The sequence below is a fragment of the Oncorhynchus mykiss genome, chromosome 6 (assembly GCF_013265735.2).
Source record: "Oncorhynchus mykiss isolate Arlee chromosome 6, USDA_OmykA_1.1, whole genome shotgun sequence".
Classification (NCBI taxonomy): Eukaryota; Metazoa; Chordata; class Actinopteri; order Salmoniformes; family Salmonidae; genus Oncorhynchus; species Oncorhynchus mykiss.
In genome coordinates, this window is record NC_048570.1 from 81,551,186 (window position 1) to 81,568,470 (window position 17,285).

At 41.1% G+C, this 17,285-nt stretch overlaps 1 protein-coding gene across 3 annotated transcripts; it reads left to right on the forward strand.

The window, feature by feature from the left end:
• LOC110506823 (hyaluronan and proteoglycan link protein 3) lies at positions 1-17,063 on the forward strand. Of its 3 annotated transcripts, XM_036981106.1 has the most exons (9): positions 1-269; positions 6,193-6,333; positions 6,625-6,847; positions 7,933-8,078; positions 8,482-8,784; positions 9,103-9,381; positions 14,467-14,769; positions 15,888-16,166; positions 16,458-17,063. In XM_036981106.1, coding segments are annotated over exons 1-9 (1,683 nt in total). In that variant the 5' UTR covers positions 1-268; the 3' UTR covers positions 16,466-17,063. The 3 variants fall into 3 exon arrangements, with proteins under 3 accessions (XP_036837001.1, XP_036837000.1, XP_036837002.1); XM_036981105.1 differs by having other exon boundaries at positions 2-269; positions 15,888-17,063; XM_036981107.1 differs by lacking the exon at positions 1-269 and adding an exon at positions 4,386-4,832 and having other exon boundaries at positions 15,888-17,063.
• The last annotated feature ends 222 nt before the right edge of the window (positions 17,064-17,285 follow it).

Here is a 17,285-nt window from a genome sequence, read left to right on the forward strand (position 1 = left end):
CACCCAGAAACAACCGTTGCCAGCTGGAGTGCTCCATGCATCTCGGATGAATAACATCTGCTTTACAGTGTGTGTTTAGGATAGATGGATCAGAAGAGAGTCTAACCCTCTCTGTTCTCTCTCTGCAGGCTGCAAACCAACCCTTTACTCCCCCAACAGCTGGCCAAGATGAGCTCATTTGTTATGGTTGGGGTTGTGATAGAAGATAGGGATTCTGTAATGAGAGGGGCCCCATAACTACACAGCAGGCAGAAGTCAACAGAAAGAGAGTAAGTAAAACAAGCTTACATTTTCATTTTGGGTTCTGATGGGGGTGCAACAGTTGAACTAAACTCAGGAGGCATTTATAAGTTATATTCTTCAGTATTCAATAGGTACAGTATTGGGACTGTGACACATTTTCTGTTGTTTTGGCTCTGGACTATGAGGTTAAAATGCAGACTGTCAACTTTAAGGGTATTTCCATCCATATCGGGTGAACCATAAAAAAATGACAGCACTTTTTGTACATAGTCTCCCCATTTTAGGAGACCAAAATTCACATGTGTATTAAAGTAGTAAAAAGTTAGGTATTTGGTCTCATATTCATAGCACACAATGACTACATTAAGATTGTGACTCTACACATTTGTTGGATGCATTTCCTGTTTTTTTTAGTTGTGTTTATTATTATTTTGTGCCCAATAGAAATGTAATGGTACATAATGTATTGTGTCATTTTGTAGTCACGTGTATTGTAAATAAGAATAGAATATGTTTCTAAACACTTCTACATTAATGTGGATGTTACCATTATTACGGATAATCCTGAATGGTGAATAATGATGAGTGAGAAAGTTACAGATGCACAAATATGATACCCCCAAGACCTAACCTCTCATCATTACAATAACAGGGGAGGTTAGCATTTGGGAGAGGTGGGGGGATATATTTGTGCATCTCACTAATATTTATTAATTTCTTTAAGCATCAGCTGTCAGAGCAGCTCACAGATCATTGCACCTGTAAATAGCCCATCCAACTACCTCATCCCCATTTTGTATTGTTATTGTTTTGCTCCTTTGCACCCCAGTATCTCGTTCAAATATTTTTTATTGAACACACACAAGAATGGTGTATAGGAATAAAAGACAAGTATGCAATTCTTATCTAAACATAAAAGGACAGAAACAACAAGACCCAGAGTTCTGGGTACAAAGTAAATAATACAAAATAAGACATACAGAACAAGGACAAGTAGAGAGAAAGAGGAGAGGCTAAGCAGGTACGGGGAGGAAAACATTTCATAAATAACGGACATGGAACGAAACAGGAAGAGCTTCAGCAAACTAATACTAAAGACAACAACAATCAATGCAGTAGTTGGGAACAGAGCAGGGAACTGACAAATATAGTGGAGGAAATAAACAGGTGATGAGGAACTGACAAATATAGTGGAGGAAATAAACAGGTGATGAGGAACTGACAAATATAGTGGAGGAAATAAACAGGTGATGAGGAACTGACAAATATAGTGGAGGAAATAAACAGGTGATGAGGAACTGACAAATATAGTGGAGGAAATAAACAGGTGATGAGGAACTGACAAATATAGTGGAGGAAATAAACAGATGATGAGGAACTGACAAATATAGGGGAGGAAATAAACAGGTGATGATCTCCCTGGTTCCGGGCAGGGAGATTACAGTCCTCCAAAAGGTTTTGCATAATTAAGGGGTTAGGATCTGCTTTAGATGTATATAGAGTCTCGTAAAACTGACGGAATCTGTCATTGATGTCTTTGGGGGAAGAGAGTAATTCCCCAGATGCAGATTTAACTTTGTGAATCATTCAGTCACTCACATTTTTTCGAAGTTGTCTGCCGAGTAATTTGTGTGGTTTGTCACCAAACTCAAAATATTTTTGGTTGGCATAGAGAAAAGATTTAGCAATTTTAGCTGAGAGAATCTGATTATATTCAAGTAATTATTTTATGGTTCTCCATGGATGGATGGCTAGCATTCTCCCTATCCAGTAAGTGAATTTGTCCCTTCAATTCTACAATATTTTCCCCTGTTTTGCCTACTCCTGGCAGCCTGAAAGGAGATGATACAGCCTCTCAAATAAGCCTTCAGTGTTTCCCACAATAATGCTGGGGAAGTCTCTGTGTTGTTGTTGGTATCAAAGAAAAATTTAACTTGGTCTTTAAGATGTTCACAGAATGTTGGTTCTGTGAGAAGCTGAGGATTCAAACCTCCAGACCCTCTCGTTTGATACAATGTCACCCAATCTCAGGGTGAAGGTGAGTGGACTGTGGTCAGAGATTAAAATATCCTGATACCTCACATTACAGGTATAGGGGAGTAATTTCGCATCAACCAAAAAGTAGTCAATTCGAGTGTAAACTTTGTGAACATGAGAGTAAAAGGAGTATTCCCTACCCATAGGGTTAGCGATCCTCCATATATCTAATAAATTAGATTTTTTTATGGAGGTTTTCAAGAATTCACTTGAATAGGAGGTAGGGGTTCACCGGGTAGAGGATCTATCCAAATAATGGTCTAGCACACAGTTAAGGTCCCCTCCAATGACCAGATTAGTGTGAGAGATATCTGGAATCAGGGCAAGGACTCTTTTGAAAAAGAGGGGTTATCAATGTTTGGCCCATAGATATTTAGTAGAGTTACAGAAGTAGAGTGGAGTTCTCCTATTACGATCACATAACGACCCTCTTTATCCGCAATGTTGGTTTTATGTAGAAAGGGAATTCCTTTCGGTACCAGAATCGCTGTGCCTCTCGTTTTGGCAGAGCAGTTAGAGTGATACACTTGCTCCACCCACCTACATTTAAGTCTGCTATGAGAATAGTTTTTCAGGTGGGTTTCTTGCAAAAATATAATATCAGACGAGAGTGCTTTCAAGTGGGCTAGGACCTTGCCTCTCTTAATTGGTTCGTTTAAACCCTTGACATTCCAGGAAGTAAATGTAAGCCCTGCCCTCCTCTCGTTTGTAGTTCATATGGTGGCCTGCATTACATGTAACTCAATAAAAAGATAAGAAAGCCCACCAAACCATTACGATCAGCATATGTAGCACCTACACCAGAGCAGTATCCAACCGACCCCTCCCCCCGGCAAGCACCCTTACGCTCCACCCTGTCCCCCAACTTTCCCCAGCATTTACCACCCCTCAACCCACGTTTAATAGGCATACACAAATAGGAGGGAAAAATACAAATAATAAACACATTGTCTGGCTGATGCCAAAAATGCAAGGCGCGACCTCTAACGAGAGGTAAAAATAAAATCCCAACTATACGTTCACCTCTCACTAACTTCTACTAACATATGAACTGAGGAAGCTCCCGCAAATAAAGTGTTCATTTAGCATCTAATAAACCAAAACAGAATAAATTGCCATTTAAACATACTGCGCAATTAAGTGTCATCCTGGGTCAATCCCTGAAATAAACAAGATACAGCATCGCAAGATTATATTGCTAAGCAATGTCGGTCTAAACATAAACCATCAGCCATCGATACAGACAGCAGTACATTTACTTATTGTGGGTTAGAAGATCGCACCCCAGTATCTCTACTTGCACATTCATCTTCTGCACATCTATCACTCCAGTGTTTAATTGCTAAATTGTAATTACTTCGCCACTATGGCCTATTTATTGCCTTACCTCCCTAATCTTACCTCATTTGCACACACTGTATATAGATTTTTTCTATTGTCTTATTGACTGTATGTTTGTTTATTCCATATGTAACTTTGTGTTGCTGTTTGTGTCGCACTGCTTTGCTTTATATTAGCCAGGTTGCAGTTGTAAATGAGAACTTGTTCTCAACTGGCCTACCTGGTTAAATAAAGGTGAAATAAAAAATAAAATAATAAAAATGCACGATTCATTCAGGATTATCTGTAATAATGGTAGCATCCACATTAATGTAGAAGTGTTTAGAAACATATTCTATTCTTATTTACAATAAAAGTGAGTCCAAAATGACGCAATAAGTTATTTAGCATTACTTTCTATTGGACACAAAATAATCGTAAACACAACCAAAACAAACAGCAAATGCATCTAACAAATGTCTAAAGTCACAAGCTTGATGTAGTCATTACGTGCTAGGAATATGGGACCAAACACTACACTTTCGACAAATTTAATACACATACTGTAAGTTAATTTGTCAAAATACTTTTGGTCTCCTAAAATGGGGGACTATGTCGAAAACGTGCTGTTATCATTGAAAATCCAAAGTTCTGCAGTACAGAGCCAAAACAACCAAAGGGTGTCACTGTCCTAATACTTGGAGCTCACTCTATATTTCATTATTTAAATGTCAACAAATGTATGTAGCAATCGCAGATTGCCCCTTTAAAGTTTTAGAGACTCTGGGGAAAGTGACTCAATTCATGCAGTGTATTAGAGCATGTCCGTCATTATTTCTGCTGACCTGGCAATTATGCATTGGATCCGTTTATAATGAAAACAAATGGTCAGATGGATCGGTTTTGCTTTGTTTCTAATAAATTCACACAACCGTAAATTACTCAAGGTTTTTGGGACAACTTGTGGATTATTTTCATGTATTCTTTTGAAGCCAAGTACTTGGATATGGTTTTTGTGTCATCATTGGGGTCAGAATCCATAGTGCCACTATAACCACAGGCGGGTACATTTTCTGAGGACCGTCCAAGAACTCCGCATACTTACACATTTTTTCTGCTGAACATCCATCAGAAGAAGCTGCATCTCTCCCTTTTCTTTTACATAATATTTTGGGGTTTAATAAAAACTCGAAGAAAAGTCACGCGGCATTATACCAGCTAGTTGTTAAACTGTAAGTAAATTATAATCACCACATGAAGAATATCATAAAATAGATGACAAATTAACGGTATCAGTTTGATAAATTGTATTACTCGTATCGCCGCTACGTAGTTTGATAAATTGTTTTACTGAAATCGTCGCTATGTGTAAGTAAATGTCAGGTGTGCAGAACAGGAGGTAGTATCATATTCCTTACCGACTTTCTGGGAAATTGACTATTACGGTGCATATCGCCTCTAAAGGTTTCTATATTATAATCAAAGACTATTATGATCAAGAAGTCTAATTGAGATGTTGAATCAAAACACATGTATTGTTGCCTATTGAATATTTTGAGTACTGTTTTTTTTGTGACCCAAAGTTTTTTTTTTTTATATAATCTGTAAAACACATTGAAGTGTAATAACCTACAAACACAACAACCCCTACCCTCCACTCCATGGCAAACCTCTGAGAAAATAACAGGAAAAAAATAGACTATAGACATTCAATTAAATTGCCTTCCAGATCTAGTATTCTGGGCAAAGAACTGGAGTAAAATGTTTTAGATGGATTTAATTGTATTGTGCATTTTGTTCCCGCATTTACCCTGACTAGACTGTATTTGGGTCAGAACACAGACATCTGGAGCAAGAGCACAGACAAATTATTGCTAAATTAAGATGTTGTTTTCACATCAGTTTTTGACTAGGAGCCAAAGTTTACTAAGTACAAAAAAATAAAAATAAAATGTTAATCTACAACCATTGCAATGCTCAAACAGTGACATAAACTTTACTCATAAAGTATTTTGTGAGTTGCAGATTTGCCATACGAAACATGATATGATACTGCCACCTATTGGCAGTTTATAGCTACGACTACTGTTAATATGCAAGTGGAACGTAACAGTATGAGGGCTAGGGAGATAGGCCAGCAGCAGGGGAGGGAGAGGCTAGTGAGATTGGAGTCAGTCAAAGTCAGTGGTTCCCACACCCTTTACAGCTCTTAGACCCACCACATAATCAAAATCAATGTGTCTGAACAGGCCCCAGTGTTTAGCCGCTACCCAGAGATAATTATCTGTGACCCTCTTCTGGGTCTCATCCCACCATATGGGAACCACTGGGAAGGGGGTCCAATAAAGACACCATCCCAACTCCATTTTTGTACCTTCTCCCTGCATTGTGCACTGGTTCGCTCCCACTCAAGGAATTAAAATAATTGAAACGGTGGTTGAATTGGCTGAACAGATATCAGTCCAGTCCTTTTATAGCCATGAGGGGAGTGAACAAGTGCGCACTTCGGGGAGAAGGGAGAGTATTATGAGGCTAAAGACACTATACTCGTACCCCAGAGCCTAATATTTGCTTGTATCCTCTATGGTTCAGTGACAAGGATGATGGTGGCTCAACCTCGCCCCCTGTTGGTGATATTACTGCAGCTGCTCCTCTCCTGCTTGCCCGCCCTCGGATACTCCTCCAACAGATTCTTCTACCAAGACATTCTCAACGGAAACGGCAATGGAGAGAGTAGGAGCATACACTTATGTTTTATGAATGAAGAGTTGAACATGAGTACATGCCTTAGGTAGGGGCAATGCATCCACCTTCCATGTAACATACACACAAATGTTTTGCAATTGAAAACGATAGTGAGCCTTTCTTATTGAGCAAGTCCAGGTAGTTCCTCCCTCTTTCAGTCCCTTGGTGCCTAATGAACACGACCCATAAATGGCTTATCAATTCAAACTCTCAGAGGGGGATGCACAGACCCAAATGAAGTCTGACTAACTGCTGTTTCGTGTGTATTTTCCTTTCTAGTCCACTTTAACGGTGTAAAGCTCCATGTGGACTCCTCCCAGCCCTCTGTGTTCGCTTTGCGGGGGAGTAACGCAACCCTATCCTGCCGATACTGGTACGAGCCAGAATTGAGCTCCCCCAGGAGGGTGCGGGTGAAGTGGTCCTGGCTTCCCATTGTGGGGGGCCATGAGACAGACGTTCTAGTGGCCATCGGGCCCCGCATTCACAGCTTTGGGGATTTCAGGTACTCTAGCTCTTCTTAATGCAGGTGGTTCATTCTAAAACCATCATGATCATTTGTGTATAGTGAGTGTTTTTATTTATATACTGTAGTTCTTAAGCTCCCGCCTTTGATTTTTATAGTTTCATTTTTTTTCCTTCGTATTCCTTTAATTTCTAAACTGTCATTGTTAGAATTGTGTCACAAATTCCTTATTATGTACCTTGCATTTCTTTTCCTGCATTTTTGTGAATTCAGGGCTTCCTCGCAAAGAGACATCTGTCGAAATGGGACTTCACTGTATAAATAAAGGTCAAATTTAAAAAAAGGCTTAATTCACACTCGGCAGAGGTGGAAAAAGTACCCAATTGTCATACTTGAATAAAAGTAAAGCTATCTTAAAACTTCTTCAGGATTGGTGGGTTCCCTGCGGGACGGTTGAGCTAACGTAGGTTAATGTGATTAGCATGAGGTTGTAAATGACTCAATCATTTTTTTAAAGCCACCCAGTAAAATACTACTGGAGTTAAAATCCAAAAGTATCTGGTCTTAAATATACATAAGTATCAAAAGTCAATGTGAATGCTTTAAATGACATTTCTTATATTACTCAAACCAGACTGTCAGATTCTTGATTTAAAGACAGCCAGGGACACACTCAAACTCAGACACAATTGGCCAACGCAACATGAGTTTAGTCCACCAGAGCAGACATGGGGGTGGTGGTGTGTTATATTGATAAGTGTGTGAATTGGACACTTTTTGCTGTCCTGCCTGAGCGTTTCAATGTAACAAGCACTTTGGGGTGTCAGGAAAAATGTATGGGAATAAAAAGTGTATTTTCTTTAGGAATGAAGTGGAGTTAAAGTTGACAAACATATGAATATTCAACTAAAGTGCAGATACACCAAAAACTCCATAGGTAATACTTCAAAGTATTTTTATTTTGTTACTTTACACCACTGTCAGTCTGGGCTGTATAGATGAGGAAAAATGCATTTCACACAACTGTTGTGATACAGTGGATCATTTTGAGTTTGCCTGCACAAACATATTTATACATCTGTTGAACACATTGATGATAACAAAGTCCTCTATTTATCTCTCAGGGACCGGGTGCATCTCAGACAGGACTCACCAGGAGATGCTTCGCTGGTCATGACTGAACTCCAGCTCAATGACACGGGTCGTTACCGCTGTGAGGTCATCGACGGGCTGGAGGACAAGAGCGCCACTGTTAACCTCGAGCTACGAGGTAGAATATATTATAGTGCCGTATAACAACCTCATTTGTGAGTGTCATCCAGCCCCTCCCATCACTACTGTACTCACACACAATTAAGGTGCAATCTGCAATATTTACAGCTATTATGTGGTCATTTAAATTAATTGTACATTATAAAGCCTATCAATTTATTCTTGAAAAATAGAATGTATGTGTGTAGTACTGTTCATCTGCCTTACCCAATGTTATTGATGTCATGTACTGTCATGCACTACATCTGAGGTTCCCTCTATGTGTTGAAGTGTTACATTGGTCCAGCCCCATCCCTCAGCTTCAACTAAGTTAGGCTAACCAAGTAAAGCTGCTGTTTGGCTGAGAAACTAATGAAGGATTGTGCCTTAAAAGTCATTACATATCTCTTGCTCCCCTCCAGGTGTGGTGTTTCCCTACCAGCCTCCTCACGGGCGCTACAATCTGACCTACCATGATGCTCAGCAAGTCTGCCAGGAGCAGGACTCCACTCTGGCCACCTTCGAGCAGTTGTTCCAGGCCTGGGAGGAGGGGTTGGACTGGTGCAACGCAGGTTGGCTGGCTGACGGGACAGTGCAGTACCCAATCACCAAGTCCCGGAGCCCCTGTGGGGGGCTGGGCCTCGCCCCCGGGGTTAGGAGCTACGGTAGACGCCACCGCCACCTCCACCGCTACGACGCCTTCTGTTTCTCCTCCTCCCTCCGAGGTGAGACACACACACACACACACACACACACACACACACACACACACACACACACACACACACACACTATACAAGTTTACACACTGTACAGGTACACACTATACAGGTGCAGATATAGAGATAATTCACCCTACAACTAGTGTCAAGCACAGTCCATCTATTGTGTAACATTCTGTTATATGTATTTGAAGAAATCTGCAATTGACTCTTACAGTAACTTTCATTTTTGTGGTGAAATTTCAGTGAGCTCCCTTAGATGCATAACTTTGAATTGATCACCTTATACACCTCCGGTCTCTGCCATGTCCTCTTCTCCAGGTAAGGTCTACTACCTCCAGCTCCCCCAGAAGGTCAACCTCACTGAGGCCCAGCAGGCGTGCTTCAACGACGGGGCCCAGATTGCCAAGGTGGGCCAGCTCTACGCTGCCTGGAAGTTCATGGGCCTGGACCGCTGTGATGCCGGATGGCTTGCTGACGGGAGCCTGCGCTACCCCATCAACAACCCCCGCCGCAACTGTGGCCCCATGGAACCAGGGGTGCGCAGCTTTGGGTTTGCCCCACCGCACCACAAGCACGGAGTGTACTGCTACAGTGCAGGTACGCGGTAAATCTGATATACGTGGTAAAAGTACATGCCACCCTTAGGTCATACCATTTACATCTCTCATAGTAGGTAGGGGAACAAACCGAAATCCACATGAATGAATGTTGACATGCATAGAAATTCAAGATCCTATGGTGAGAGGGCTGTGTTATGATGGAAAGTTGTGGTATGGTGTGTGAGGGCCTCTACTGTGGTGAAGGCTTGACAAAAAATAATAATACTGGGATACGATGGCCTGATGGTTGTGTTTCAGGGTTATAGTCCTCGCTAGTCTGTCAGCCTCCCTTGTGATTTAGACAAGCAGGTTAGCAACACCATGGTGAACAATGTGCATGTTCCACACAGGGTTAGCCACTCACTGTAACAAAAGGAACATTCTGTTCAATGACTTCTCCCTGGATTGGGATGTCCTTTCTCTTTATGGTAAAGGGTATCTTTTTTATAGAAGTTTTACCTCATATTCATTATATCTAGGACAATACCAGTCTACATATGGAAATGGAGCGTTTCAATGTTTTGTAGTCAAAAAGATGGAAGAAAGGGTTGTAACCAAATTACTCCCAGTGATATCATCTGTAATTTTCAAATAAAAACAAAGACTTTCATACAATGACTTTCCAGTCTTCTTGACATCACCGGGCGTCATTTTTTTCTACCTTGGGTGCGTTCGTAAATTCACTCTGGCTATCTACTCCGATTTCAGAGCACTATCGTCTGAGTGTGACAGAGCGCAGAATAACTGATGAATTTGCGAACTCTCAACACCTGTTGAATATGGCCGGTGTCAGTAAACATCGGTAAAAAAAGCATAATTAAATTGTTGCCAGCAGCACAGTTAGTCACCAAAACTCTGGATAACATGGTCAGAGGGAAGTATTCTCTCATTTATGTCTGGAAGTAGCTAGCAAGCTAGCTAGCTAACTTTAGCCAGTTAGCTTGGGTGCTTGACTGCTGTTGTGAGGCCAGAACGCTCAGAACAACCCTACTCCTTGGCCAGAGCATCCAGTGTTTGCTCTGAACGCTCCGAGAGCGAAACACTGAATTTACGAATGGACAATCTGACAAACGCCCAGAGCACTTACGAACGCCCAGAGCACACTCTGAGCGCTCTCTAGCACTCCAGAGTGAATTTACGAGCGCACCCCTTGTTGACTACAAAACCATTTCACATATGCAGACACTGGTATGGTGCTGGATGTAACAAATATGAAGTTAAACTGTGAAGTGGTCCTTGAATTAATCTATGACTGATCCTCTAATGTCATGTATGAATATTATACTTAATAATAATATTATTATAATATTGATATGTTTTACCAATAATTCTGGACCCACCTAAATCTTGCTGTAGGCTATAATGTGATCCATCACTAAGTATGAATGAATCTGTATTTAAACTCTGACCTCAGCTTCAACTGCAATATTATGCATATTTGTATTTATACTTCATGTATTGTATTTATCTGCTGTACTCTCTTTGTAAACATATTTGTGTATGACATAGGAGCTGAACTCAGAATTAATAGGTAATTAATTAATTATCAAGAATAACCAGTTCTGTGATGATTTATAAGCTGTTATTTTGTTTATCTCAAAAACAAGTACTTGTCTTTTATACTGTATGGCCTGTACCTCACTTGGTTGGCTGGTTTGATTATGTAGGTGGTGGGTTTTAACATGGTTTTAGACGATAACGGACACCTATACTAACTTATTTTTGTCAAATAAATAGTCAACATTTTGCTTCATGTGTTAATGATTTCGCATACTTTGGACGCATGCTTGGTTTGTTTGTGTTTTTATAACGTTCAATTCAAACGTTAAATCCTTGCACATGTACCAGGCTTAGCAGTGTTGCTTCCTCGCTCACAACATCGTTACCAGTACTTGATCTTACGCCCTCTGCCTCACCAACACAGGTGACCACCCTGCTTGACAACGTACTAACCAGTTGCGCCACAAAAAAAAATATCCAATTCAATGGCACTATTGGTGACATTCCAAGCTGCGGAGTGAGCTAACAGCACGATCTTATCTCCGTTACACTCACACCAGAGGAAGCTGGTGGGAGGAGCTATAGGAGGACGGGATCATTGTAATGACTGGAATGGAATAAATGGAACAGAGTCAAACGTGGTTTCCATATGTTTGATGTGTTTGATACAGTTCCATTTATTCCATTCAGCCAATTACAATGAGCCCATCCTCCTATAGCTCCTCCCATCCGCCTCCTCTGACTCACACACAACCCAGCTAACAATTCCTATGTCTGAAACCTTTGTGGAATGTTATGTTTTACTGTTCTCCTTACGTGAAAGTGTCCAGTTCTTTGTGAGTTTTGGCAACGTTTCATTAATGAGCACATCACCAGATTATAATTAGCATGAAGTTTTTAACATGTTCAGAAAAACATTAAGGTTGGGATTCAATGCAATTGCGGGTTATAGTTGAGGCTTTTAAAGGCAATGTTCCCGCGTTTGCGAAGATCCCATTCACGATAAACACTGTAAATGTCGGCTCAATCGTAAATTGCCTTTAAAAAGCGCAATGCCTATGCCTATAACCCAGGATGGGATTGGATTCTGGTCTAACACTTTGTGTCCTGCTCTACCTCAGCATCCATCTGTTCAAGCATTGCAACACTGCTATTAACAACTTTAATACATTATTACACTGCTATTAACAACTGTAATACATTATTACACTGCTATTAACAACTTTAATACATTATTACACTGCTATTAACAACTTTAATACATTATTACACTGCTATTAACAACTGTAATACATTATTACACTGCTATTAACAACTGTAATACATTATTACACTGCTATTAACAACTTTAATACATTATTACACTGATATTAACAACTTTAATACATGATTACACTGCTATTAACAACTGTAATACATGATTACACTGCTATTAACAACTGTAATACATGATTACACTGCTATTAACAACTTTAATACATGACTACACTGCTATTAACAACTGTAATACATTATTACACTGCTATTAACAACTGTAATACATTATTACACTGCTATTAACAACTTTAATACATTATTACACTGCTATTAACAACTGTAATACATTATTACACTGCTATTAACAACTTTAATACATTATTACACTGCTATTAACAACTTTAATACATTATTTTATTTATTTATTTAACCAGGTAAGCTAGTTGAGAACAAGTTCTCATTTACAACTGCGACCTGGCCAAGATAAAGCAAAGCAGTGCGACACAAACAACAACACAGAGTTACACATGGAATAAACAAGCGTACCGTCAATAACACAATGGAAAAAAGGAAGTCTATTTACAGTGTGTGCAAATGGCGTGAGGAGGTAAGGCAATAAATAGTCCATAGTAGCGAAGTAATTACAATTTAGCAAATTAACACTGGAGTGATAGATGAGCAGATGGTGATGTGCAAGTAGAAATACTGGTGTGCAAAAGAGCAGAAAAGTAAATAAAAACAATATGGGGATGAGGTAGGTAGATTGGGTGGGCTATTTACAGATGGGCTGTGTACAGCTGCAGCGATCTGTTAGCTGCTCAGATAGCTGATCTTTAAAGTTAGTGAGGGAAATATAAGTCTCCAGCTTCAGCGATTTTTGCAATTCGTTCCAGTCATTGGCAGCAGAGAACTGGAAGGAAAGGCGGCCAAAACAGGTGTTGGCTTTGGGGATGACCAGTGAGATATACCTGCTGGAGCACGTGCTACGGGTGGGTGTTGTTATCATGACCAGTGAGCTGACATAAGGCGGAGCTTTACCTAGCATAGATTTATAGATGACCTGGAGCCAGTGGGTCTGGCGACGAAAATGTAGTGAGGGCCAGCCGACTAGAGCATACAGGTCGCAGTGGTGGGTGGTATAAGGGGCATTGGTGACAAAACGGATGGCACTGTGATAGACTGCATCCAATTTATTGAGTAGGGTATTGGAGGCTATTTTGTAAATGACATCGCCGAAGTCGAGGATCGGTAGGATAGTAAGTTTTACTAGGGTATGTTTGGCAAGATGAGTGAAGGATGCTTTGTTGTGAAATAGGAAGCCGATTCTAGATGTAATTTTGGATTGGAGATGAGTCTGGAAGGAGAGTTTACAGTCTAGCCAGACACCTTGGTATTTGTAGTTGTCCACATATTCTAAGTCAGAACCGTCCAGAGTAGTGATGCTAGTCGGGTGGGCGGGTGTGGGCAAGGAACGGTTGAAAAACATGCATTTGGTTTTACTAGCATTTAAGAGCAGTTGGAGGCCACAGAAGGAGTGTATGGCATTGAAGCTCATCTGGAGGTTAGTTAACAGTGTCCAAAGAAGGGCCAGATTTATACACAATGATGTTGTCTGCGTAGAGGTGGATCAGGGAATCACCCGCAGCAAGAGCGACATCGTTGATATATACATAGAAAAGAGTCGGCCCGAGAATTGAACCCTGTGGTACCCCCATAGAGACTGCCACAGGCCGTCCGATTTGACACACTGAACTTTGTCTGAGAAGTAGTTGGTGAACCAGGCGAGGCAGTCATTTGAGGAACCAAGGCTGTTGAGTCTGCCGATAAGAATACGGTGATTGACATAGTCGAAAGCCTTGGCCAATTAGTGAGGGAGAGCCTCAAATAACCCCTTAATTTCTATTTATCCACTGTGTACATTAATTGCGTCAAAGTTGGTCAACATGGAAGCGCAAGTCTGATAATTTTTATCCCCATAATGCAACATACTTGGAAAGGTGGTGACCAACGACTTCATAAAACAGAGCCACTCGTACACACGCAATTCCTAATGAGCCATGTACAACTGCTTTACCCCATCACAAACCCAGAATATGTTGTTTTAATCCATTGTTTGTAAACCTTGTCTTTGTAAACAAACAATGTATCGCTTCAAAACATGGTTAAAACTATCAGTTAGATCTCATGGACTGTCTGCCTTGGCACCTGTGGTTACATTGCTCCAGTCCTATCCCTCAGCCTTAATGCAATTCCAGTGGCAGGGCTGTTGTTTTGCTGAAAAATAGAATTACATTACAGTCATTACATATCTCTTGCTCCCCTCCAGTTGTGGTGTTTCCCTACCAGCCTCCTCACGGGCGCTACAATCTGACCTACCATGATGCTCAGCAAGTCTGCCAGGAGCAGGACTCCACTCTGGCCACCTTCGAGCAGTTGTTCCAGGCCTGGGAGGAGGGTCTGAACTGGTGCAACGCAGGCTGGCTGGCTGACGGGACAGTGCAGTACCCCATCACCAAGCCCCGAAGGCCCTGTGGGGGACTCGGCCTCTCCCCCGGGGTTAGGAGTTACGGTAGTCGCCACCGCCACCTCCACCGCTACGATGTGTTTTGCTCCTCCTCCCCCCTCCGAGGTGAGAGATGTTTAGACTTCTGTACATCCCATAGAGAAGATCAACACTGTGTAACTGGATGCGTACATTCCATAGAGAAAGATCAACACTGTGTAACTGGATGTGTACATCCCATAGAGAAAGATCAACACTGTGTAACTGGATGTGTACATCCCATAGAGAAGATCAACACTGTGTAACTGGATGTGTACATCCCATAGAGAAGATCAACACTGTGTAACTGGATGTGTACATCCCATAGAGAAAGATCAACACTGTGTAACTGGATGTGTACATCCCATAGAGAAAGATCAACACTGTGTAACTGGATGTGTACATCCCATAGAGAAGATCAACACTGTGTAACTGGATGTGTACATTCCATAGAGAAAGATCAACACTGTGTAACTGGATGTGTACATCCCATAGAGAAAGATCAACACTGTGTAACTGGATGTGTACATTCCATAGAGAAAGATCAACACTGTGTAACTGGATGTGTACATCCCATAGAGAAAGATCAACACTGTGTAACTGGATGTGTACATCCCATAGAGAAGATCAACACTGTGTAACTGGATGTGTACATCCCATAGAGAAGATCAACACTGTGTAACTGGATGTGTACATCCCATAGAGAAGATCAACACTGTGTAACTGGATGTGTACATCCCATAGAGAAGACCAACACTGTGTAACTGGATGTGTACATCCCATAGAGAAGATCAACACTGTGTAACTGGATGTGTACATCCCATAGAGAAGATCAACACTGTGTAACTGGATGTGTACATCCCATAGAGAAAGATCAACACTGTGTAACTGGATGTGTACATCCCATAGAGAAAGATCAACACTGTGTAACTGGATGTGTACATCCCATAGAGAAAGATCAACACTGTGTAACTGGATGTGTACACTCTTAGGAAAAAAGGTTCCAAAAGGGTTCTTCGGCTGTCCCAATAGGAAAACCCTTTTAGGTTCCAGCTAGAACCATTTTTGGTTCCAGGTAGAACCATTTTTGGTTTCATGTAGAATCCTTTAGGTTCTAGATAACACCTTTTTTTCTAAGAGTGTTTAGATATGCTAAGCTTGGATTTGGATGGGTAGACAATACAGTTTCCCTTTCTCTTCTCCAGGTAAGGTCTACTACCTCCAGCTCCCCCAGAAGGTCAACCTCACTGAGGCCCAGCAGGCGTGCTTCAACGACGGGGCCCAGATAGCCAAGGTGGGCCAGCTCTATGTCGCCTGGAGGTTCATGGGCCTGAACCACTGTGATGCCGGATGGCTCGCCGATGGGAGCCTGCGCTACCCCATCACCAAACCCAGCCGCAACTGTGGCCCCCTGGAACCAGGGGTGCGCAGCTTTGGGTTCCCCCCTCCATACCAGAAGCATGGGGTGTACTGCTACAGTGCAGGTATGCAGTAAATCTGATAGATGTGATACATCTACATATCACCAATCTCACATCTCTTCTAGTATGGTAACAGATCACAATCCAGAAATGAATAGGTGTATCTCATGAATAGAAATTCTAGAATTACTATATTAGGATGCGAAGGTTGCATTATGGAGTGAAGTTGTGAGAATTTCTAATGTAGCTGGGGCCTGCTATTAACAACTGGGAGAATTATCTGTCTGTACTTAGTGGCTGTACATGTTTACTATGGTCCTCCTTGTGAGCAGCCACCCTTGTTATTTACACCAGCAGGTTAGAAGCACCATGGTGAACATGCATTGCTCACACAGGATCAAACACTCACTGCATCTAGCCTGTGGTCCACGAGATCAGGAACATTTGTCGTAGTCCACCATTCAAGGACTTGAGATTTCCTTGCTCTGTTTTTTTGGCGGTATTTGATAGGGACAGATATAATCTAGAGATTGAATGAACAACAGTCAGATGCACCATCATACCTGAGCTAATTTCCAGTGGTTGTCCTCAGATTATCATTGAAGTACACTAGATAGTATTAAAACATCTACACAGTTGTTCTGATGTCATGAGCCAGATCTCTACAGCATGCATATCTATGACTGTTGATAGATGTGTTATATTGTAATATAATGTATGATTACTATACCTACACAACTGTAGTACATTATGGACCCACCTACATTTTGTTGTAGCCTATAATGTGATCCCTCACTATGTGTGAATGAGCCTGTAGTTAAACCCGGACCTTATGCGTATTGTTAGTTCAACTTCCTGTATTGTATGCATTTACTGTTCTCTCTTTGTAAACATTTTCCTGTACGACATAGGAGCTGATCTCAGCTGATATTTTTGTTAAATAAATTGTCTACCCTTTAAGGGGCTTTTGATGAATGTGTTAATGATTGTGCGAGGTATGCTTGGTTTGTTTGTGTTTTTAAAACCATTCAATTCAATCCAAAAATGTAATCCTTCACACACTATCCGCAAAGCCGAAGACAGGAAAGACTAGTAATATCTGTGTTTGAGAAACACTATCTATTACTGTAGTATAGAAAACAACTACAGTGCCTTGCGAAAGTATTCGGCCCCCTTGAACTT

Bases quoted from the DNA above. Each gene is read 5' to 3' on its own strand.
- LOC110506823 (XM_036981105.1), top strand. The intron at 6,848-7,932 runs GTACTCTAGCTC...TTTATCTCTCAG, and splicing joins CACAGCTTTGGGGATTTCAG to GGACCGGGTGCATCTCAGAC. The intron at 8,785-9,102 runs GTGAGACACACA...CCTCTTCTCCAG, and splicing joins TTTCTCCTCCTCCCTCCGAG to GTAAGGTCTACTACCTCCAG.